Source organism: Hipposideros armiger, unplaced genomic scaffold (assembly GCF_001890085.2).
Source record: "Hipposideros armiger isolate ML-2016 unplaced genomic scaffold, ASM189008v1 scaffold_1378, whole genome shotgun sequence".
NCBI lineage: Eukaryota > Metazoa > Chordata > Mammalia > Chiroptera > Hipposideridae > Hipposideros > Hipposideros armiger.
The window spans coordinates 119,412-146,540 of NW_017732728.1; the positions used below are offsets into that span (position 1 = coordinate 119,412).

At 35.2% G+C, this 27,129-nt stretch overlaps 1 protein-coding gene across 1 annotated transcript; it reads left to right on the forward strand.

Annotated features, from left to right (window-relative positions):
* Positions 1-24,285: 24,285 nt before the first annotated feature.
* Positions 24,286-25,188, forward strand: LOC109377382 (taste receptor type 2 member 7-like). The gene has a single exon (XM_019633715.1). It carries the CDS (start codon positions 24,286-24,288, stop codon positions 25,186-25,188), a length of 903 nt encoding a protein of 300 aa, XP_019489260.1.
* The last annotated feature ends 1,941 nt before the right edge of the window (positions 25,189-27,129 follow it).

A 27,129-nucleotide genomic window follows, 5' to 3' on the forward strand; every position in this document is an offset into this window, starting at 1 on the left:
GAATTACCACATGTCCTAGCAATTCAACTCCTAGTCATATGCCCCAAAGAACTGAAAACAGGAACTCAAACACACACTTACACCCAATGTTCACTGTAGCATTATTCACAATAGTCAAAATGTGTAAACCATGCAAGTATCCATTGACAGATGAGTCCATAAACAAAAAGTGTTATATACATACAATAGGTTATTATTCAACCATAAAAAGGAATGGAGTTTTGATGTATATACAACATGAACTTTGGAAACATTATGCTAAGTGCAATAAGCCAGACACAAAAGGGTAATTACAGGATTTCACTTATATGAAATATCTAGGATAGGCATATTCATAGAGCTAGAAAGTAGGTTAGAGGTTATCTGGGGCTGGATGAAGGGAGTGAGTAGGAGTTTTTGCTTAATGGTTGCAGAGTTTCTGTTTGGGCTGATAAAAGCTTTGGCAATAGAGAGTAGTGATGGTTGCACAACATTGTGAATGTAATTAATGCCACTGAGTTGTACACTTAAAAATGATATTGAAAAATATATTCCCACCAACAATAGACATATTTTTCTTTCTTCACATTCATGGCAACTCTGGATAAGAAAATATTATATTAACTCTTGCCCTATCTAATGAGCCAATAATGACATTGCTTCAGTTGGCATTTTTCCAACTACTGGTGACATAAAATATTTTTTCATATTTACTGAACATGTAAATGTGAGGATTTCCTTATCTGTGACTTTTTTTCTTTATATTTTTTGCCAATTTACATATACTATATATTTTCCTTATCAGTTTATAAGAACTTTTGGCATAGTATGAGTCTGAAGATAATCTCACATATGTATTACCATTTTTTTCTTATTCACTTATTTTATCTTTGAAACACATACCTTTAAATGTCAAATGGCATAACTCTAGTTAACTATGGAGGGGTAGAAGTTAAGAGCATCCTTACTATTAGTTTCACAAAAAGAATAGATAGATAGATAGATAGATAGATAGATAGATAGATAGATAGATAGATAGATAGATGATTGATAGATAATATAGTTGATATGTAAATGGTTTAGGTATAGGTATATTTTGAGTTCCATGAGGAAGGAAGCTTATGGTATCAGCAACTCTGAAGTCAATCAATTTTTGTGGTCCCGGCTATCTTTTGGGTTTGATTGCAGACAAAAAACAGTATTATTGATTTCTTCTTGACCATGTCTTTGAGTAGTTCAGAACAACCTGCTTTAGTTCAAGTGGAAAGCTAATATTTTGATTTAGGTCTCTATGTATAACCCAAATAAATGTCATGTTCAGTACAATTGCCCCACTCAGTCCCTGAGGACCAACCAGTCTTTTGTCTGTGTTCTCCAGGTCATTCCTACCACCCAAAGCAGGAATCTGCTCTTCATTGAGTCACATTCCACAGAGCTGTCAGACCAAAAGTCAGGTGCTGTTTTTAACTAAGTCAATAACATTCTTGTTGGCAAAGCTACTTGTTAGTAATTGGTGGAATTAAATTTTGTTTAACCAGGTCACAAGTAGCTCTATTGTTATTTTTTATTTATTTCCATTATAGATGCAATCTAGAAAGAAAACTGATGCTTATCCTTTTTCTTAAGACCCCAAAAAAATCACTAACATAAAAAAACTTCCCATAATAAATAAGCTACACAAACTAGACAGTGAAACATCCAAGCAGGAGAACAAATAATTTATTAAAGATGAAGATCAAGGATAATGATGAAGTTTGAGGAAAACAGTAATCAGATGGTGATGAGCATTTTATTTTCTTCTAATGGAAGAGAGAGGGACAAAAATGTTATGCTGTTAAAATTCCATATATATTATTTGTTTATTTAAATAAAAACCATTTGTATCTGTTATAGTGTCTACATTAATAGTGAGCACATACTGGATACTTATATTTGTCAAATTATCAATTTAAATCATTTATTCAGTAAATAAGCTGAATTTGGCCAGCATCTTACTCCTCAAGCTTTTTCTCCAATATCAACATACTATATGAATTTTGGAAATTTTATAATCCATAAAATTATTTCGTAAGTTTCTTCCGATTTCTTTCACACTTTAAGCAGTAATGAGGCTCTGTAATAACTCAGTTCCAACATTATAAACAACACTGTAGCAATAATAACAAAATAATTCTTACCTAGGACTTTTTCCTTTCTCAACACTGTTTGGAAGAACGAAGTATTAACATTATTTTATTTGATAAAATAACATTATTTTATCAGCCCCAGACTCTTGTTTCTCATATGTGAGTTAACATTGCCAATCATTTTACTAATACCTAATGCAGTAATATCACCTTTCACTGGTTTGCATATACAATTTGAATAGTCATAATTTTATTTTTTTATTTAATAACAATGATTGCATTATTATTGCTTAAATCATAAAATAAAATAAAATTATTCCTAAAGAAAAAATACATTGAAGTCTAAGAACATTTCAATTAGATAAAACAGAGTAAGGAGAAAATAGATTTGTTTGTGCATTTGTATGTGTGTAGGTATCAATTCACACATGTAATACTGTTTAAAAAGTGAAGCATGCAATATGGCTTATATTATATTTTTAATTCTGACATTCTATAAAACACCTTTGTTTATTGTATTGTAGATCAGCAATCTCTCATTCATTTAAAAATATTCCATTTAGTCAATTGGCCCCATAAAGAGTCTACGGTTTCACTAAATAATTATAATCTGTCTATTTTTTAGATAGAAATAATAAATATAATTAATCTATCCACAGTATTTTAATTTTGCTTTATTTTTAGTTAATATCTATATATTTTGTGAATAGCAAGGTATTTTTAAGTAACAAAATAATATTAAAATTTAAACTTACCTGGAATAATATGATTTATTTTTCCCTTCCTTTATTGGCTTATTACACATAGCATTAATTTTACTGTGCTCTATTGGAAGAATCAATCATCAGCCTGCCCAGATTCAAGAGAGGGGCACAGACCCCAAACTCTCAATGAGAAGAGAGCCGAAGGATTTGGGTCCATGTTGTAAAACCACCACTATACAGTGAGGCATACATACCATAATTCAAAGCCATAACTGGCATTATTTTAATAAAAGAACCTATAAACATTTCTATAATAGAAAAGTGTGAGCTATTTCACATCCCATTCCACTAAAAAAGCTCATGTAATATCTTTCTTACATTTAATACATGAGGATCTTTATAAATCATTATGATCTTTGTATAACTTCTGGACTAGGTAAGAAAAGGCCATTTGGTTATATATATATATATATATATATATATATATATATATATATGCATTTCAATTGTAAATGAAAATGTTTCTGTATTAGCTTAGAAAAATATCTGAAAAGATACTTATCAAATTGTTATAGTTGATATCTTAAGAAGTTGGTATTGGAGTAAGAAAGGGTATTTTCATTTTTTATAGACTTCAAACCGTTAGAAAACTTTGCTTCTGTAGCAGTAAAACAAATTAATGTCATAATAATTTTTTTTGGTTCTTTATTTTTATTTTTGACCTTTTTATTTTAAAAAGATTGTGATTAAAATATAGCTAACATATAATATTATATTAGTTTTAGGTGTATACCATAAATATTCAATATTTATATACCTAAGGAAGTCATCACCATGGTAAGTCTAGCAACCATATGACATCACACCATGTTATCACAGTATTATTGACTATATTTCCTGTGCTGTACATCACATCCCCATGACTCATTTCATTTATACCTGGAAATTTGAACCTCTTGTTTCCCTTCACCTTCCCTCCCTTTTAAAATTTTCAATTACAATTGATGTTCATTATTACTTTATATTAATCTTAGATGTATAACATAGTGGTTAGACACATATAATTTAAGAAGTGATCCTGCTGACTAGTATCCACTTGGCACTATACATAGTTATTACCATATTATTGACTATATTCCCTATGCTTTACTTTACACCACTATGACTGCTTTGTAACTACCAATTTGTACTTCTTAATCCCTTCACCTTTTTCACCCCTCTTCCCAACCACCCTCCCATCTATCACCCCAATAAAATTAGCACCCATCTGATGCCATACATAGTTGTTACAATATTATTGACTATATTCCTTATGCTATACCCGACAACCCCATGACTACTGTGTAACAACCAATTTGTACTTCTTAATCCCTTCTCCTTTTTCATGCACCCCCTCAACCCCCTCCCATCTGACAACCATCAAAATGTTCTCTGTATCTATGAGTTTGTTTCTGTTCTGGTTGTTTGTTTATTTTGTTCTTTAGATTCCACATATAAGCAAAATCACATTGTGTCTGTCTTTCTCTGTCTGACGTGCTTCACTCAGCACAATACCCTCCAGGTCCATCCATGCTGCCACAGATGGCAAGAACCCATTCATTTCCATGTCTGAGCAATATTCCAGTGTATGTATGTACCACCTCCTCTTTATCCATTCATCCATTAACAAACACCAAGGCAGTCCCCAAATCTTGACCATTGTAAGCAATGCTACAATAAATGTGCATAAACACATCCCCTTGAAGTAGTATTTCAGTTTCTTCAGAAATATACCCAGAAGTGAGATTACTTGTGTCATTCTGTGTCTCTTGTTATAACCTTTGTTATAAAGTCTAATTTGGCTGGCACAAGTACTGCTACCTCAGCTTTTTGTTTGTTTGTTTCCATTTTCATAAAATATCTTTTTGATCTCTTTACTTTCAGTCTATATGTGTCTTACAATCTGAAGTGGGTCTCTTGTAGGCAGCATATATAAGGATCTTGTTTTCTTATCCATTCAGCCAACCTATCTTTTGATTGAAATATTTAATCCATTTACATTTAAAGCAATTGATACATAATTACTGCCAATTTTTTATTCATATTTTTAATCTTTTTTTTCTTTTAATCTTGAAGAAGTTCCTCTAAGATTCCTTGTAATACTGGTTTGGTGATGATGAAATCCTTTAGCTCTTTCTTGTCTGGGAAACTCTTTATCTGTCCTTCAATTTTAAATAATAGCTTTGCTGGGTAGAATAGTCTTGGTTATAGGTCTTTACTATTCATCATATTGAATATTTCCTGCCAATCACTTCTGGTCTGTAAAGTTTCTGTTGAGAAATCAATTGATAGTCTAATGGGAGCTCCCTTGTAAATAACTAGTTGTCTTTCTCTTGCTGATTTGGGGTTTTTTTTCTTTGTCTTTAAGCTTTGCCATTTTAATTATGATATGTCCTGGTATGGGCTTCTTTGGGTTCATCTTCTTTGGGACTCTCTGCAATTCCTGGGCTTGAATATCTATTTTCTTCACCAGGTTAGGGAAATTTTCTGTCATTATATCTTCAAATAGGTTTTCAATTCCTTGTTCTCTCTCTTCACCTTCTGATACCCCTATGATGCAAATGTGTAAATACCTGAGGTTGTCCCAGAGGCCTCTTAAACTATGCTCATTTTTTTTAGTTTTTTTTTTGTTGTTTCTTTTTGCTGTTCTCTTTGGGTGTTTTATGCTACCTTATTTTCTAATTCACTGATTAGATCCTCTGCTTCATCTAACCTGCTGTTGATTCCCTGTAATGTAGACTTCATTTCAGTTATTGTATTCTTTATTTATGACTGGCTCTTTTTTATGATTTCTGTCTCCATTTTTATGTTTCTTATCTCCTTGTTGAAGTTCTACCTGAGATCACTGAGCATCTTTATAACTAGTGTTTGGAACTCTGCATCTGGTAGATTGCTTGTCTCCATTTGTTTAGTTCCTTTCCTGGAGCTTTGTCCTGTTCTTTTATTTGGGATGTATTTCTTTGTTTCCTCATTCTTGCTGCCTTCCTGTGTTTATTTCTATGTATTAGGTAGGGCTGCTATGTCTCTTGGTCTTAGTAGAGCAGCCTTATATAATAGGTTTCCTGTGGGACTCAGTGGTGCAGTCTTCCTGGTCACCTGATCAGGTGCTCCAAGTGTGTCCCTTGTGTGGGTTGTGTGTGTACTCCTGTTGTAGTTGAGCCTTGATTGTTGTTTGCATGTCCATGAGAAGGACTGACCCCTCAGGCTGATTAGTTGTGAGGATTGGCTGTGTCTACAGTGGAGGATCTGTGTTGCAGGGGCTGATCCTTTGAAGCAGGATTTGCTCTGTTCTTTGGGTGTGTCATTCTTGGATGCAGTGGGTGGTGCTCCAGCTTGATCCAAAGGTGGCCACCAGGCTACCAGCCCATGGCCTCCTGGGAGGAGCCCCACTTCATGTCAAGTTCATCCCCAGCTGGAGCCCTTCCCGGGGTCTCCCGGCATGAGGCACAAAATAATATGCAGGTGGCTGCCATCCACAATAATCTTGGAGTTGCCTCAAGCAGCCAAGCTGCAAACCAAGGCTGGCTGCTGCTAGTCTGTGCTTGGGACTGTTCCACAAGAGCTACAGGGCAGGCCAAAGCCACACGTTGATTGTTTGGGTTTTGTGAACTCTTGAGAGATTTTAGGAAAGTCCACAGCATGAGCCAAGACAGGCATTTGTATGGAAAAGCCACTGGAACAGCGGTTCTCAACCTGTGGGTCGCAACCCCTTTGGGGGTCAAACGACCCTTTCATAGGGATCGCCTAAGACCATCGGAAAACAAAAAGATATTTACATTACAATTCATAACAGTAGCAAAATTACAGTTATAGAGTAGCAATGAAAATAATTTTATGGTTGGGGGTCACCACAACATGAGGAACTGTATTAAGGGGTCGCAGCATTAGGAAGGTTGAGAACCACTGCACTGGAAGCTGCTTTGGTGTGTCCACAGATTGAGTGGGGCAGGGTCTCAAGGAATCGCCAGGGTGAGGAGAATGATCGGTGTTATCCAGGTTGATTGAGACTAAGATATGTTGGTTGCCTGTGTCTGCATGCTGGGAGAGAGGAGAGCTCAACAAAGATACAATGGATTCTGCCAGCACTTCTGTCTGTGAGAAAACTGCTCCTATAGCCTTTACCCTGAAGCCAGACAACTCATTTCCTCCTCGTATGTCTCTGGCACCTTTAAAGCCGCTGTCCCAGTCCTGGAGTTCAGAGTGAGCGAGTCCATCAGCAAGTAAGTCCATGCACAGGCCCTTTAAGTGGAATGTCTCAGACTCCAGGCACCCTCGTCTCTCTGAGCCACAGCCTCTGCTGGTTTTCACAGCCAGAAGTTATGAGGACTTCTTTTTCAATCCTTGAGCTGGGAAGCCTAGTGTGGAGTTGAGACCCCCTCACTCCTCCACGTAAGGACTTCGCAGCAGAGATATTGCTCCTGATTTTTTTTTTTCTTTCATGTGGGAGTCAAACCGCAACCTTGCTGTTAAGAGCACATGCTCTATCCAATGAGCCATCTGGGTGGCAGCTCAGCTCAAGATGCCGAGTTCTATTGCTCCTGATATTTAATGGTCACATGCAAGTGTGGGACCAGCCTGTTTCACATCTGTACCCCTCCTATCAGTCTCGAGGTGGTTTCTTCTGTATGTCCTTAGTAGTTTTAGGGCTTCTGTTCAAGTAGAATTCACATGATTCTCAGTGATGGTTGTTCTGTAGTTTAGTTTAAATATTGATGTGGTCATGAGACAAAGCAAGCACAGTGTTTACATACTCCACCATCTTGATTGGGTAATGTTATATTTTCAAGGGAAAGAATTGGGATAAAGAAAACTGAGAATTGGAAATTTAAAATGAAACCAGGAGTTTAATCAGGGAGAGGTACAAGACTTTCAAACCAGAGTTGTAAGTACTGTGGGAACCGGAAGGAAGGAATGTTAGATCCTGCTTGTGGGGTTGGGAACATTTACTCTCTGCTCTAAGAAGGAATTCTCTGGACAGAAGCAAGTTGAAGGAGCCCACGTACAGAGGAGACTATCCACTCAAAGACATGGAGGAAGAAAAAAATCTGAGGAGTGAGAAAATTGGCCATGTTCAGTTTTGTAGGAGAGAAATGTCGCTGTGCAAGAGAATAACAAGTGATGACTGGATAGGCCAAATGGATCCAGTTATGAAAGGTTTTGAACTTTTGGGAGAATATCATTTTGAAATATTATCTCATCTTCTTTTTATATTTTTCAGTGTTGTTTTCCTTTTATCTGCTCACATTTGTAGTACATAGTCTGCTCTGTGTTCATTGCTTCAAGGAGAATTCTGAGACAGAAAGTTGGGATATATTGAGTATCTTCCTCCTTTTGCTTTAATTATACAAGTTTGTAGGATGATTTGGTGGATTTTATACATGAGGAAGTATCTGTACTCTGTGGTAGAGTGGTACCCTTGCACCTTTGTGCTCCATGCAAAAAATAAGCCACATGACCAGGGAGGGAAAAAAGGAGGGTGATGATGAGTACACAGAGAACATGGTTAGAAAGCAAAAGGGCCATCTCTCTATCATCGTTCCAATGGCGAGGCTGCAGCAGAGAAACAAATGTTTCATGAATGACTGAGTGATTATTATTTTTGCATTAACATTTATGTTTATCTTGTCAAATCACAAAGTTATTGCAATTACAGTGACATCCTGTTTTGCCCAAGACGGCTCTCTTGTTTTGATGTAATTATCATAGACTCTCCATTTTACTCTAAAAAATGTCATGGTTTGAGTGATAAATTATAGTCACTCTAATTATGATCAATACATATCAAAGGTAGTCTCTTGTTTGTGTTCTTCCAGTCTTCTCCACTTTTCTCGTTTTCAAAAAAAATTCAAAATGTCTTTCAGATTCACAGTTTAACTCCAGTGCTTATCATGTAAAGTTTTAGGGTTGTAGTTTTCTTCATTCATAAGCTATAAGGCTAGGACAAATTTCCACAGACTAGCTTTTGCATATGTATATTTCAAGACCAATTTTTTTCTTTATTTCTACACCTGTAGCATCCTATTTTTGTTGGACATATTTGTAGAGTAAATGCCTTTGACTCAGGTGCTAACATCCTTGTTACATGACACAGCTGAATTGTCATGATGGATGATAGAAATCCATTCTTACAGAGAGGCAGCTAGCTATGATGTAAGAGACTGTGAGAACCACATAACTGTATCATATTAAACTCAATCTCAACGTACCCTCAACTCAACTTCCTTTTAGACAGATCTCAAAAATTCCTGCAGTCACTTCAATCCCACTCACCATGAGGAAGGTATAAAGAAGGCAAAGGGAAGCGAAAACAGTCTTAGCTGATTTCAAATAAAATATTTTACTTTTATAAATGTCACAAAAGTATATGTTCACAAGCATTACTAGGGCCCCTTACAAGGCCTTGAAAGTAAATGGTCAGGGGTAGTAAAAGGCCCTGAACTTTGAGCTTCGATAGCTTCCTGGTGAATCCACTTCAGCCTGGAGAGTTGTGCTTTGTTTTACCAAAAGCTAGTCTCCTGGAATTCCTCCCTCACCCACAGTTGGTGAATCTTCATAGACATAGATAGAGCTCTGTGGCACAAAGCATCCACATAGCTTCATAAATATTTGTTTAGCTAAGTAGATCTCTTTCCATACCAAAAATTATTCCAGTATTTCGGTGAATTAGACTAATAAGTTTAATAATACATTTAAATTATTATAATATGTTTATACTATGAGGGCAGATATTAATAATCAACAGTTAACTCACCTATAACATGTTTTCCTATGTTATTTTTAATGTTTCCATGTACATTTCCATAAAGCACTATGGCTATTAACTAGACTCACTGTCACAGTAAAAATCCAAGTAATACATGTAAATATGGATTAGTAAAAAGATCCATAATCTCACTGATTTACATAGAAGAAAACCTGCATTTACCTACAGTATGATGATTTAATGTGTAAACAGACACAGCAGGAACTATAATTCTCCCCCATGTAAATATGTGTCATTCTGTATATACAGAGTACCTCTAAAATAAAATGAAGATTAGGTAAATCATACTAAATGATTTAATCATTATAAATATGTTATTTCAGCAATTTCAAGTATCATATTGAGACCTAAAAATTAGTAACCTTTTTTATTACATCACAGATTTTAGTTATTTTAATGACCCAGTTACTAATGATAAAATTAAAATAATATTCTTGTATTCGGTATGGAAGAAAACAATACAATGATTAATTATAAAATACTTGTACTTTCATAATGGATTATGACCAAAAAGAGAATTAAGTGGTAAGAAAAATGTCTATTTCCTGTAAAAATAAATTGATTTGAGAAGATATTCCATAGAAATCAGTCTTGGTATTCACAACTGATGCTTTTTTTTTTTAATACACCAAAGAAAATGCTATAACCACATCTCATCCAACTAACTCTAAATTAATTAGTGTCACAAACTATTTGAAGTTAAAATTAAAATTGAAAAGAAGTAAACTCACTTCTGACCAAAGGAGTTTTGGATTGACCCATCACAGATTTTGATGCAAATTTTCATTAAGCCTTATTTGTATTTTTTTTTTTAGCTGAGCCATCCTGCCACCTGTTGACAGCTCTGCAACAGCTCAGCTCAGTACAGGAATCAAACCAGCAACCCTGTTGCTCAGAGCTCACACTCTTGAGCACGCTCTTAACCAACTGCACTACTTGGCCAGACTCTTATTGTATTTTATAAAAAGATAAATCTCACAGATAAATGACCAAAGATCACCATGCCCAATATGTTAAAACACAGTGGTTTGTTTGTTTGTTTGTTTTTTTAATTTTTTTTTATTGGGGAATTGGGGGAGGAAAACAGTGTTGGGGAATTGGAGAAAGGGAACAGCCAAGGTTTTGTTCTTCAACCTTTGTTGTGGAGGGCTCCAGTCGCCATCTGATTTCCTGTCGGCAGCTCATGACCTCTAAGCTCAAGATGCTGTGTTCAGTCTTAGTTGCGGGTGGGCATAACCACCGTCCCATGCAGGAGTTGAACCAGCAGCCTTGTTGTTAAGAGCGCATGCTCTATACTGAGCCATTGGGCAGCAGCTCAGCTCAAGGTGCCAAGTTCAGTCTTAGTTGCGGGTGGGCGTAGCCCACCATCGAACAGGCAATCTTGTTGTTACACCAGCTGAGCCATCCTTCCACCTGTTGGCAGCTCAATGACAGCTAAGCTCGGGTGCAGCTTCACTGGCCCACGTGGGAATCAAATCGGCGGCCCTGTTGCTCAGAGCTCGCACTCTTAAGCCAACTCTTAACTACCTGAGACACTCGGCTGGCCCAAAACCCGGTGTTTTTTGTTTGTTTGTTTTTTTGTTTGTTTGTTTTATTCATTTCAGGTATACAAAATAATGTAATAATTAGACATTTATATGCCTCACAAAGTGATAACCTCTTCCCCCAATGTACTACCCCTCTGACATTGCATATAGCTGTTAAATTTTATTGACTGTGTTCCCTATGCTGTACTCCATATACTGTGTATATATATATATATATATATATATATATATATATATATATATATATAATCATAGTTGACATTCAGTATTATTCAGCTTCAGGTGTACTTTGCAGTGGTCAGGCATCTATACAGTCCATGAAGCAGTCTCCCTAATAAGACAAGTGCCCATCTGAAACCCTACAAAATCTATACAACATTATTGATTATATTCCCCAAGCTGTCTTTCATATCCCCATGGCAACATCATGGCTACTAATTTGTACTTTCTAATCCATTTACTTTCTCACCCATTGGTAGACAACTAGATTAAGAAACTGTGGTATATTTAGACAATGGAGTATTACTTGGCCATAAAGAAGAATGAAATCTTACCATTTGCAATGATATGGATGGACCTAGAGAACATTATGCTAAGTGAAATAAGTCAATTGGAGAAAGAAAAATACCATATGATCTCACTTATATGTGGAATCTAAAAACAGGATAAATGAACAAACTAAACAGAAATAGTATCAGGGATATAAAATCCAGTTGTTTTAAAAGTTAGCTATTATGACCTCCCAATACATATATCTTTGTTTCCTTAATGTGGGTCTATTACTCATGAATCCACCTCAGATTTTGTGAAACCCCTGAAATTATATACATGGTTTATTTTTGGGGGGGAGGGTTTGTTAAAAGAAGGTGGTCCATCATGTTTATCAGATTCTTAAAATAGTCTGTGACCCACAGGGTCTTAACCTAATTGACATCACTGCCATCTAGTATGTAAAAAAGTGAAAGACTAGAATCTAAAAAAGTCTTTGGAGCCCCAAGAGACCATGTTTGAGTGTCTGTGTCAAACCAAAATTTCATGTTGATAAGTTAATTTGATATGCAGATTGCCAAAAAAAGGTATACACATTTTAAGAAAGGAAAAGACTGTATTAAAATTGTAATATCAGTATATACCAATAACAAAAGATGAATACAAGCCACGTTTGACTTCTGCAATTACAGGAGATGCTCAAAGTGGTTACCATCAGCGTAATTTTAATACAGCTTTTTCCTTTCTTAAATTGTGTATATGTTGTTTTTGGCACCATCTGTACAGCTGTTATACATTTCATTCAAGATAAATTTTCCGCTTTCTTCACTGCACACCAGTCACATATCACAGATAATACATAAATGAAGAAGTATATAGAAACATTTCACTTAGTATTTCTAAAAATTACTAAGATCTAAGGCTACATATTTTTCTTTCAGTTCCAAGTAATCGTAAAACAAGAAGTTTAATATCTGTTCAAAGTAAATAAAAAGGAGTCCCAAAGTGGTTCACTCATTTTGTTATATTTAATACAATGCATTACTTAAAAAATAAGACAGAAACACAACTTTTTGTTTCTGTGTGGTGTCTTTGGCATTTACTGGAAGGAGCCTAATAAATACATAGTCCATCTTCATGTTTTTACTTAACATTCCATCACTCTGTTATTCTCTCCCTAAAACGCCAGTATAATTTGCTTTTCATGTTGTTTTCAGTGCATGAATTGTTGGTGTCCACTGGTATTTAACTTGTTAAAACCGACAGTTGGGAAACCAGTCGTATACACAGACAGCATTGCATCTTTTAAGATAATATTTTTAGGGGTTGACTGGTTAGCTCAGTTGGTTAGAGTGTGGTGCTGATAATACCAATGTTGCCGGCTCGATCCCTGCACGGGCCACTGTGAGCTGTGCCCTCCCTAAAGAATGATACTATTTTTAGAAATTTATTTCTAAAACAAAAACTTACTGTATTGCATTTTAATTTCCCTAATTGAAGAAGGTATTGCCCTTCATTATTATTTTGTTTTTGTTTTGCTTTGTTTTGTTTCCTTCCTAAATGGCTTCCAAGAGTTTGATATAGGATCCAGAGTTGTTATATATTTTTTTTCCTTGAGAAAGTAAAAATATGTATCTTATTGATGCCTCTATTTTTTTAAATTAAATTAGAATAGCCAGAATTTAGAGTACATAGTAGACAAAATCCTTTTGTTCATGAACAGAATAGTCTGTTGGGTCTACCAGGTCCTTCTGAGTTAGTCATACCATTCTTTTTTTTTTTTTTAAAGATTTTTATTGGTGAATTGGGGGGATGGGAACAGTGCTGGGGAATTGGGGGAAGGGGGACAGACAAGTTGCTGTCGTTTTGTTCTTCAGTCTAGTTGTGGAGGACGTTGCTTCACTGACCCAAGTTGGCACCATCATTGCGCTCTTCTCTGGCGAGGCAGATCAGTCGCCGGCTTCTGGATGGCCGCTCACTGTGGCTGCTGGCCGCTCACGCTGGCTGCTGGCTACACACGGTAGCCCATGGCAACCCACTGCCACAGGGACTGCAGCCTACGCCGTCGCTGGTGACTCACAGCAGCCCAGCTCCAGGTTGAGCTGTTGTTCAGCATCTTAGCTGTGGAGGGCAGTGTCACTGGCCCTCATATGTGGGATCCGAACCGGGGCCCTCTGGCATCCCAAGCGAGTTCTTAACCATCGCGCCACTCGGCCGGCCCAGTCATACCATTCTTATCAGATAGTTTTGTTCATCAGTCACTCATTTTCTGAATTAATTCATTTAAGATAGAAAAAATAAAGTTTTTAAAATCACTATTATCTAAAAAAATTTATCACAGGAAACAGTAAAACACTGACGTACCCACAGGAAAATAGAAAGTGTCATATGTCTAACAGCAGTTCAAGATAATTTTCAAGTTTGTTTGAATGGTGATTTTGCCCTTCATAAAATATGTATATACTTCAATGAGGAAAAAGCTATTAAAAAGCAGTTTTATTGGAAGAAAAAAGTGTGTTCATTTTTCTTTTATCATGTAAAACAATATATGATTTCAATATTGTGAAATTGCCTAACTTTGTTATATGAGAAGACTAATTGAAACCATTTGAAATAGCTAAGAGCATTTTATAAATTCTCTGTAGCTTATTCATTCATCCGTTGCTTAGAAAGAGTTGAGGATATTGTGATGGCTTAATTCAATTAGTTCCTACTATAAGATGTTTCCAAAGAGCAGCCTGAAAGAAGTTCCTACACCTTCTGATTTAAAAAGCCCAGAGAAAAACAAGAGTATAATTGTAAAAAAAACAAAAGCAAAAACAAAAACAGATTACTGACAACATTTATTGAGTACATAACATATTCAGCTCACTCAGTTTCTAGTCTTATATGTGTAGATAGCTTCACTGTCCCCCCCCTCAAGATTTTAATTTGATCTTCATTCTGACAGACCCTCAGAATGGTTTTCTGAAAAGCAAATTAGAGCTTGGAAGGAAGTTCTCTCCAGGAGCACCACCAGAGGAGCATGTTCCGGTGAAATCCAGGGTGTCAGCTCTGCAGTTCAACAGTAGTCCCTTCTGTCACCATAAAACACACACTAAACACCAGCAGGCACTTCATACAAAGCTGTATCTTTTTGCTTTTAATTTAAAAGAGGTAGAGAAACTGATGCATTAAAAAATATGATTTGATTATATGTACTCTTTTCACCTAGCAATGATAAATGAGATTTAATATAAGAGAAATTTAATGAATTCTATATCTATATATGAATTCTATATCTATAGATAATTCAAGAAACTTAATGTTAGATACTGATTTGAAGATTTTTCCTAACCTAAGGAACCAATATTACAGGGGAATAACATGAATTATTCAGAATTTCACCTTTTTAAAAAAAATCTCTATTTTTTAGTAGAGATGTTAACGGACAATGAAATGAACTGAGGGAACTGGATTTTAAGCACTGCTCACATCATTAGTCTGTAATAGTCTATGTAAATGTAGATCAAATGAGAAGGAGAAACTTAAACTGTTGGCAGACTAAGTTACCAATCTTAAGTGCCTCTCTCATACTTGCCAGGAGATTTCCAATATACTCTGAGTTTCATCTGCAGACAGTATATTAAAAAGTATTGAAACAGATTTAAAAATCAAAGCCTAATAGCTAAATTAAAGTTTCCATTAGAATTGCTTTTACAAATGATGCAATAAGTTCATATTCTGCCAACTTTGGACTAAGAAACTGTTTAAAGCATAAAGATGAAAGGAAGGTCCCATATCCCTCAATTACACACACAAAAAAACCACAAAAACCAGGCAGCAGGTATAAACAGACAGATGAGTCACAGGAGAGAAAATTTAGGTGGGTAATCCATATATCTAAAAAAAGTTTAACCACAGTTCTACCAAATATGCAAATAAAAAGTGTCATTTTCCCTATAAAATTAGAAAATATCTTTAAAAGATTACACAAAATGCTGCTGGATGTACAGTAAACAGAAGCTCTCATTCTGCTGATGGGGTGTAAACTGGTTCAGTTTCTCTGGTAACGATATGGCAATACATTTCCTGAATTTAAAAACAGTCGTATACTTTAGTCCACTCCTACATCTCCACCTAAGGAATCAGAAATGAGGTCGAACAATTATGTGCAAAGATGTTCTATGTATATCAATAAAAATTGGGAGCAACTTAAATACCTAACAAATTAAGAATAATTAATTATTGCATGACTGTTTTATGAATTTTATTTACCTGTTGGAGATAACGTTTTGGAAGATTGTTTCCTAATATGAGAAAATACAACACATTGGGAAGAGAAACAAGCTGCTGCATCAAGGAGTTAAGTTGTCAATGTGCTACATATACACATGGAACCCCTTTCATAATAAGAGCATGTAAAGTGATTATAACAACTTTATTCTTTTCGAAAGAAAAACAATGGAAATTGTATTGAAAGTTTATGCAATTGTGATTCTAGACCTAGATTAGTCACTAATCTATATTTGATAAAAAACATTTGACAATATTAATGCTTACATTCTTAGAACTATGACTATCCTTGACTAAAGATTTTAATTTTCATTTAGGATCGTCAGCAAGAAAAAAAGAAAAGTTCTCTTAACCAATGCCAAAATACTGAGACTTGTTCACAAGTACTTTGTTAATGCCAATGATCACTGAGCAGAGAGAGCAGGGGAGAAGGGAACCTAATTTGGACTCAGAAAACAATAGAACATGCTGATACCAGTCCACATGGCTGATGCCTGCAGACCTACCTGAAGGATGTAACCAGGTTTAGATACTTATTTCCCAAGCTAACAGGGTGGTAACCTTAATCCAAAATGTGATGATTGGATGCAGACCTTTGCAAAGCTATGATGTGACTTCAGGGATGAAATTTAAAATGCCAATGACCATACTATTAATAAAAATGGCAGAGGAAGAGACACTATCCATAGACTTGGCTTTCGCTTTTGTAGAGGAATCTGTGTAGCAGAATCTATGGTTATATTGAGTTATTTCTTTAACATATACTTTTAAACTTCACAGAAAGAATAGGGTCACTTTGTGATCTTACTCATATTTATTTGACCAATCACTGGTAACTACTGAGTGATTTGATGAACAGTTATGGGTATGTAATTTTGCAAGATTTACAGTGAATGAACATGTTCTCGTTTTTGTTTGGAGACAGAATTGCTCTAGAATAAATACATAAAGGAAAGTTTCTCAAGAATTTCCTCATTTTCCTCTACTTATTATCAGTAATGGCAAAATGTTAGAGAATCAGAACATATACATTTCAAATAACAACCAACATCTAACCCAGATGAAAAATTAAATCCCCCAAACCAAGTCTTCAAAGTTGAGCCTATTTCCTAGACTCCATACGATATCCCCAAGGACAGAATCAGCAGAATGGTATGACGTACACATATTGCTGCACACACGCAAAAATATAATCTTGCAAGAGGAAATAATTTTACTTTATTTATTAGTTTTTAGATGTCATAGTCATAAATATACTAGCTTGCTATTTTAAGTTCAGAAGAAATATGTCTGCTACAATGTTGGAATTTTTACACGTGGATACATTTTAAGAAAAAGCTCAATTTACACACACTGCTGTGAATATAATCCTTTTTTTCCCCTCTGAGTGAGCACAGAAGGCCCACCTGACCACATCCATATGTAAATCAAGGGAGGGTTGTACTACATTTTCTCTGCTTGTGAATGGATTGCTTCATATGGCCTTCCGAAAGGTTCATGTATTGCGACTTCAGTACATCAGGATTTCTTCTGAAATGTCAGTATCACCGAAATTGAGCGTGGAGCTTTTTATTTTCTACAAATGTCTCAAGGTAACATCACCTAGATCTCAGACAAGGAAAAATATTGTTTAATTAAGCTTTTGAAATCTCTCAAAAACTAAGGAGATGGAAAAAAGAAAAAAACAAAGGACAGAAATTGATCTTGAATTATGAACACTCCAAACTACCACAGTAAATTTTAAAGCTAAAGAAGATAAATGATGGTGTTGGAGTTTTAACCCGTTGCCAATTGGTTTCTAGCTGCTACAAAATTCCTTTTAAAAATTTGTCTTCGAACAGATCAGGAAAATAGCAGCAAATGTATAATTCTCCAACAAATGGCTCTCTTTTTACTTTGAGTCCAGAGCACCTCTAAAAATATAAAGGTATAACAGGGCCTTACGTTGGAATATGGTCTCTTCATATATGGAATGGACGTTGAAAAACATGGATATATAAAAAAACACACACTTGAAGAAGGGACAAATCACTGTCAAAATATGTAAACATTGCATGTTTACTCAATTACATTTAAACAATTTTGTCATCAAAATTGGCTAAATAAGAGCCTTTCATTTTTTTTAATTGTTATTATGTGTATTCTGAACCATGATAGGAGTTATATACTTTTTTATATCTCAGAGTATGAAATGGCTCAACTATGTAGAAAATGTGACTTAGTGTACCAGAAAAGTATCAGTTTGTGTATAGAGAGATCAAAAGTTGATCTGCTTTTGTCATAGATTCTCTGGTTAAATTTAGGTAGTTATCTACATCTCAAGACCACACTTTCCTATCTCTACAATAGAGTTAACCCTTGAACAAATACTAGAACAATTTTAATAGTTAAATGAGATTTTTGTACTCAGTATTGTGGTAGAGAATGTATTACTTAATTATACCCCATTTTATATATATATATATATATATATATATATATATATATATATATATATATATATAATTTATAAAGTCTGAATTGGAGGGGTGCTATGCTATTACCATATTTTCCTCTGTCAGCTACTTTTCCTGATTACATGTATGTTACTAAGGAATGCTATACATCTAAAGGTGGCTACAGTCCATTTCAGTATGGAAATGTAATAGAATGCATGTTTTACTTTTGTTAGCAAACCATTCTAAATACTTCTCTCTGACTCTTGGATTAAGCCTTTCCTCTTTTGTCTGTGTCTGTTATGTTTTTTCACATTTATTCAATTGATATAAAATGAATTAAAATGTTCCCCTCCCAAATTTGCCTCTTCTATTATCTTAGATACACATCTATTATATTCAGCCAACTCATAGCAACTAATTTACATTTTGCATCTTTATGCGATTTTCAAAAATATTGCATACTTAATTTCCTGTTTGTTTAAACTGTCCCATGGAATAATAAAAGTTGAATTTTTGTGATATGGTAAGAAGATAATGAAGTCCTTAATTAAAAAGTCTCTGAGAAAGTGAGTTCTTCTCTACCTTCTCATTCATTGATTGTCTGAGATACAAATTAAAATTTGCACATAGGGAGGCCTTCAAAGTAGAATTATAATAAACATTATGATATCTGCTTGGGTTGGGGGAGTTGAGAAGCTAGCTCATAAGCAGGACATTAATCCGATATATTAATCAATGGATCATGAAATGGTATTCTTTATCTGTCCTAGATGGGGCATAGCTCATGCAAAGGCAGCTCAACTGCTTCAAGGTTTTGGCAGAAAATGACAACAAAGTAAAAATTGTAGCTATCCATCTGTTTTTTCCCCCATATGCTTGTTTTGCTTATGAAGAAATGAGAAATGTAAGCCCAGGAAATTGAAATGACCTGCACATTTCTGCTAGTTTTTATTCTTTAAACCTTGAGGAATTCACTTAATCTTTTAGATTCCAAAGTCAAGAGTGCTAACCATTACACATGGGACCTCTTTTGGATTCCAGAATGTCTTTCTCTATACAATGGGGATGGTTGAGGCGGAATAGAATTCCTTTCTTCTACCAATAAGGTTTTAATGACCCCTAGAAGTTCTATAACTTTCCAATGAACTGACTTGCCTCACTTTCCACAGCAAATTCAGTAGCAGTATATATTGAATGCTTACTCCTAGGTTTTATTTGTTGTTTGCTACCTAAGTCCATGGCTTCCAGATCCAGTCAGATATGCTAATAGTACAGGGTCTCCATGACTTCATCACTCTACCAATGCTCCTAAACAAGTGGATTATATTTAACTTTTTCCTATTCATGTCTACAGAAAAGGAAAGATTACAGCTATTAAAATGTGATTCTCGGGCCGGCCGAGTGGCACGATGGTTAAGAACTGGTTTGGGATGCCAGAGGGCCCTGGTTCAGATCCCACATATGAGGGCCAGTGACACTACCCTCCATAGCTAAGATGCTGAACAACAGCTCAACCTGGAGCTGGGCTGCCATGAGTCGCCGGCGACGGCGTAGGCTGCAGCCCCTGCTGCAATGGTTTGCCATGGGCTACCGTGTGTAGCCAGCAGCCAGCGTGAGCGTCCAGCAGCCACCGTGAGCAGCCTCGCCCAGGAAGAGCGCAATGATGGTGCCAACTTGAGCCAGTGATGCAACATCCTCCACAACTAGACTGCAGAACAAAACGACAGAAACTTGTCTGTTCCCCTTCCCCCAATTCCCCAGCGCTGTTCCCATCCCCACAATTCCACAATAAAAAATCTTAAAAAAAAAAATGTGATACTCCAGTTGGTTTTTCGTGTGCTTTCTAGCAATTTTGGTGAATCAAAAGATTCCAATCTGAATATATCATAGTGTATTGGGCTCCAGACAAAGGTATATTGTATTAAAATCTTTTTTTACATTATCCTGAAGCTTCAGTCTTTGAACTTTATTTTGTCCATCAAATGAGATAATTCCATATTTTTTTCAGTAGGTATTAAATAATAATAAATATGTAAAACAATGCCTACAATAAAATGTTTGTTAATATTATGCAAAATCAACTGATGTATTATTGTCAAATATGAATGTAATTAACAAATTTCCTTAATTTCTATTATTTAATTTAATGTCTACTTTTTTTTTTTCAGAGACTAACTCATGAATGCAATGTAACACATGTGGAGACAATTTTGGCCTCTAGGGTTATGAGTCTGATACTCTGTTTGAATTCTCCTTTCCTCACCTAATGCTTATAATAATATAGAAACTTGGGGAGGGAACTCAGAAACTAAATTTTAAAAATGCTCTTCAGTCTCAAACCCATATAGACAATCTATTAAAATACTGAAATCAACCCAACATAAAAGAAAAACTACATTGAACATAAAAAGACATAAACACATATTGCATGGACTTTAAAACATTGTTTCTCCAGGGACTGGAGTTTGGTTTCAGCAAGAAGACAGTGGCCCAAATACTGCCAATGTTGTGAATGAAGGATTTTTTAAAACCTCGTAGACTCCTCCTTTCACTTCCTCGGACCATCTAATGACAACAAGACAGACTGTAAGTGAAATTTTGAGTTAGTTCTTGACAGAAGGCCAAAAAATATTTTGAGGGTTTTTTTTTCACAGAAATAGGCCAATCTGATGGATTAATTTAGACCAATAACAGATTTATTTGCTTTCGAGCCAGTCCTCAGCAAAACTTCAATACCAAAGCAATGGGGGTGGAAAAATTGCAAACTAAAAGATTTTCAACTGAAACAATGACAACAAGCTTCAGCCTCCTTAGAGACTTATAAAGCACCGAAGCACTGGAAAATAGTAGCTATTTAATGTATTTCTTTTAAAAATTCAGACATTTGTACTGTTAGAACCAGTGACAACTGCATAAACTGATCTCTGTACATGGAAAACATCTGGTCATAATACCAATATTTAAAGTTCATCCTAATTTTAAGAGCAATTTATGAACATCATCTTAGAATCAGGTGGCTCTAACCACATTGTTCAAAATAAAAACAAAACAAACAAACAAAAAACTCCACTGGAGGTACCCCAGTTTTCAAGGTTCACGTGAACATTTAGAAGAACATATATTGATTGGAAGTTGAGTAAACTGAAATTTGCTTAATGAATTATAAATATCGAATGTCTCTTGGTAGATATTACTTCCTTTTAAAAATAAATTAATTTTTTAGTAAATCTCTCAGAGAGTGTTTAATTTGAAGCTATCTCTCCATTTGGCCACTGTGTTTTCCATATCTCTAAATAAGCCTATGCATTATTAACTTCAAGACTGTCTCATTCTCCATTAACTTTCCCCAGATCTGAGACAGAGCCCTTCACTAAAATTCTCTTTCCAAAATGGGATGCAATAAGGGCAAATGCAAAACAGTCCATGTATGACAGGAAAATCACAAATGCAAATACAAACCAGGTAAATTACAGCTGAATGTCAATTACACCTTCAGAATAGTTCTTGGAAAATTCAAGCTTTCTCTTCTGTTAACTGATGTGTTTAGGGATGCAAATGAGAGCTGGGATCCAGGATTTCAGAATGAAATCAATCCTTAATAAATTCAAATCTCATAGCAAAATCATATAACCCATAGACCATGCTACCAGCTGCACCTGTATGCGTGTGACAAATACAAGGTTGTTTGAAACCAACACAACAAAAGAATTTAAAGTACTTGGACACTCCATGAGGATAGATTCCAGTTTATAAATTATGTTTTCATCTAAGAAATGAGATTCAAAATAACTGCTTATAAAATACCTTGTATGATTTCATATTTTTTAAGGTTTTATGTATCCATAGCATATGCACATTCTGAGGTAGCTGTTATAAACCTGCAATTTCATAAAAATATGGGCTTTCTATAAAATATAATTTTCAGAGAAATTAATCTTGATTATAAGAAATTTGTTGATTTTTTTGGCTATCAAGAGTTTCCATATATTGGCCCATCTTTTATTATCCTAGTTTACTATGGAAAATTGAAAGAAAGGACCATAGCAAAGGAATAATGGGGAATGAAGAAGATAATATGATTGTTGTCTCCCCAAATATTGGTTATCATGGTGAAGATATTTGAAATATAAAAAGATCCATATTGCTGCACTAGAATAGGATATATTTTGGACATGCTGTCATATCCTTTGCAACAGTATAGGCAAAAAGCAATGAACATCTATCATAATTAAAAAAAAAAACCCAGTTGTCAGTATACCCTCCAAGATTTTTAGTCTAACATTACACAGTTAATAAATTGTCATGTAAATATAATCTGGCTGGTTATGTATATGCCAAATTTTTGTCCATCATTTGGTCCAGAATCTTTAATTCAAGAAGCTCATTCAGAGAAACAAAATCATGACAAAATATTAATTAAAACGTAATTTTTGGAAAATAAAACACTATGATTAATTGAACTTTTATTTCAAGAACCAGATTCTGTAGTGGTCTACAGTATTTTAAAATTTAGTAATCAATTCCTTTATATGCCATCATTCGAGATATATATATGCCAGTGTGGGTCATAAAACCAGTAGTTTAGAAGAAATCAGATGGGATAAATCTTGTATAGAAGATGAGTGGGAGGGTGATGATGCAGGCATGGGAAGGCCACACAGGGAGCACTGACATTGGCTTTCATGGGCTAGTGGAAATGCATTCTATGGATGACTTTGGGAGGCTTTGAAAACCATGATTGGTGTGGACAGTGGGTGGCAAACCTAGGTCTTGGCTGTTTCTATTTTCAAGACTCCTACAACCTTATTTCTTATTGAAAAATATTTCAACAATCTGTTGAAAATATTTCTTAGTAGAATCATTATTTTCATGCTGGGGTAAACACATTATGAAGACAGACATTTGATAGTATTAGCAGTAGTTAATATTTGTTGAGTGCTTAGCATTACCTAGCCACTTAGCTAAGTACTTTGAGCACCATATCTTATCTATAAAGTAGTAATGATTTATTTACATTTTATCGGTGATGTAACTAAATTTCCACAAGGCTATGTGAACATTTCTCTGTAATAAAAGTTCATTTTAACACATAGGTCATTATGCCCTCTGCTGGTGGTTAGAATTTTGTTTACCCTTTAGAAATGATGCCTTTCAGCATGAGTATTAGATGATGTCAACATGTGGATTAATTATGCACTGCTTTTATTACTGTGGTTTGCTAACTATTGGGTCAGAATTCTACCAAGAAGGCTTTGAAGATCTAAGAGGTCACTTAGGGGAATGAAGGATTCTTATACAATGTGAGTTCTCAGGAAATGATTTTCAAGTCAAGAGAAGAAATTCCCTTTGGTGGGGCTTTGGAAGAGTGGGCAGTAGGAAGGGAAAAATTTATTAAAGTATATTGGAATTATTATTAGGAAAAAAGTGTGCTGATAAAGGGCCACATCTGAGGTTCAATGCATGGGGCAACAATAGGAAATAGCTGTCTGTTCCAAGGATGTGGCATTTGCCATTAGGGAAAAAAATAAAAATACAAACCATTAGGAAGAAAAAAAAGACAAAAAGGAAATAGTAATAACTGAAATAAAACATATTTATAATCATATTTTCAGCAAAATTGAGTAAGAGTGTAAACTGAATAATGCCAATATGCCATTTTTTTTCCTAGGATGTAATTAGGAGACCTAACCACCATTCAAATCTTTAGATTTGCATTACCTCAATTTGATTTGAAGAACATCAGATTTGAAAAGTAGTCCCTCTGATTTTCTTCCTTAGGAGGAAAGCCTAGTGCAAGACTGTACTTTTGATCCGGGAGTTGGCAGAAGGTCATATTTCTCAGTTATATGTTCCTATCTGCAAGACCATCTGGAGGAGGTATTCAACACCACCCACAAGGAAAAGCTCAGATTCGTGGTAGGAAACATGACCTCTTTATCAGATCTTCCTCATTTTATCATCATTTCAGCAGAATTTATTACAGGGATTACAGTAAATGGATTTCTTATAATCATCAATTGTATTGAATTTATCCAAAGCAGAAAGCTAACACCAGTGCAACTCCTTTTAACATGTATAGGGATGTCTAGGTTTGGTCTGCAGATGCTGTTAATGGTACAAATTGTTTTTACTGTGTTCTTTCCACTCTATTATAAGGAAAACATTTATGGTGCAGTGATAATATTCATTTGGATATTTTTTAGCTCTACCAGTCTCTGGTTTGCCACCTGCCTTTCTATATTTTATTGCCTCAAGATTTCAGGCTTCACCCAGTCCTATTTTCTTTGGCTGAAATTCAGGATCTCAAAGTTAATGCCTTGGCTGCTTCTGGGAAGCCTGCTGGCCTCCCTGAGCCTTGCAGCTGTGAGTATCGAAGTAGATTTCCCTAAAACAGACCACGATGCCCTCAGGAATGCCACGCTCAGAATGACTACACTCAAAATGAAGCCAATTAATGAAGTGCTTTTTGTCAACTTGGCACTCATATTTCCTCTAGCTGTATTCGTGATGTGCACTTTTATGATACTCATTTCTCTCTACAAACACACTCATCGAATGCAAAAGGGACGTGGTTTTAGAAATGCCAACATGGAAGTCCATCTAAACGCCTTAAGGACAGTGGTATCGTTCCTTTTCTTCTTTCTTTCTTATTTTGCCGCCTTCATGGCAAACGCGGCATTCACGATTCCTTACAAAAGTCAGCGCTACTTTGTGGTAAAGGATATAATGGGAATATATCCTTCTGGCCATTCAGTGGTAATCATCTTGAGTAATTCTAAATTACAAAAGCCATTCAGGAGACTTCTCTGCCTCAGAAAGAATCAATGAAAAGGAGGACTAATGTCAAATATTTCGTATTTTCTTCACATGGTGTCAATGGACTTTTGTTTTGTTCACTTTATATGCATTTTGTGTGCTCTTACTCTCTCTGGAAATTTCCTGCCCATCTCCCACCCCCAAGGCATGTGAAACACCAATTTTGATGTTGGGTGGGTAGGATATCTCTTTCTCCAGGGCTTGTGTATGTAAAAATGTTATGATAGTCTCACATTTATAACTAGTATTTGCATTGGAGTGCCAATTGTGTTAGAAATCTGAATAAAATACTAAGGCCTCATTTGGCTGACCAATGTACAATAGTTCTGTTGTGTCTTCCCAGGTCGTTGAGAATTTTCTGATTTAGATGAGGAAATCAGATTGATTTAGTCTAAGTCTTGGAACAATATAATAATTTGGTTACGCATAACTATTTTTCAAAGGGTGTGATTAGTTTAATTATTGTTAAAATGCAAATTATATGTCAAAAGGGTATATCAAGACAACATACTCAGATAGACAGGGTAATTAATGTCTTATTGCTTTTGATTTGTTACTGGTTAAGATTGTAAATGGTAAGGTGCAAATAGAGCTATATATATGCATATACACACATAATCTAGTCTCTCCATTTTTCACAAGATGAAAGAAAATATTTTTCAGCCCCCTGCAATATTAAAGTCATGCCCAAAGAGAATTGAGGGAGGTTGCTGATAAACCTTGTTGCTTGTGGATAATAGCCGTGATGTGTAGAAGATGAGTGGGAGGATGACAAAACAGGCAGGGGAAGGCCACAGGTGGCATTGACATTGGCTTTCATTCTATGTATGGTTCTAGCAGGAAAACATTTAACTGGTGTCTTAACCCCTTCGCTGGTGTCTGGATTCCCTCCAACTGGAAATCTTGTCTAGAGTGTGGCAGCAGCGAATGACATAAAGATCTCACGGAAAACTTTGACATCTGTTGCTGAATTTGAATGGATTCTGCTCTTTAAGGATCTTGAATAGTCTTGCTTTGAGGAAGAAAAAAATTTTTTCACTATCTTACAGTTCAGGGTATGTTTGAATCTGTGAAATTCTTACTGGCTCTTAAACAAACAAATAAAAAGATGTCTAGTTATTTTAATTGTAAATAAGTTATAATTAAAGTGGGTTAGAGGTTGCCAGGATTTAAAAAAAAAACTTTTTTTAATGTGTGTGTGCACATGTATATGTGAATTTTTTATTTTTTATTTACAAAATATTTTTGCACACAAGTGTTTATTTCATTCTCAGAACACTTTGTAAAGTAGGCAGTGCAGTTATCTCAATTTCACACTTGAAAAAGTCAGGTTTGAAGAGGTCATTCATATGCCTTCACTCAGTGGTATGATTGAAACTCAAACCTGCTTCTTCTGCCTCTAAAGCTAGTACCCTCTCTGTTTGTTTGTTTTTCCATTATCCTGTGTGTGTGTGGTCATTTAAAGTAAATTTTTACTGACTATATTGTTGATGTTATTTTTTTATTTGGTTTATTTTTCTTTAAAAATTTTTTCATTAAAATGTAGCTAACCTACAATATTCTTTATAGCAACTTTAGATTCTGAAAGTCATGACAAGAAATACGTTCAACCTATGACATCCTGTGACCTTTTCTCTGGATAGCCCTAGAAAGTCAATTAAGAAATAGTTCACAAGTCTCTGAATTATTGGTCAAATTATTTATTTCCTATTTCATTTCATATTTGGTGTACTGATAGTCTGAAGCAATCTAAACATAGGGGCCCCAGTTTACATTTTAGTATCACTTGACTCATGTGGTAGAGAAATTACTATGCCAGTCTCACTTGTTATAGATCAAAACTCTTTTCTGGGAAAACCTGGTATTCACTATTTTACATCCTGAGTTCTGGATAATTGTATAACTGGAACTTACTTCTTAGATTATAGAACAGACCGATAAGCTTTTACATCG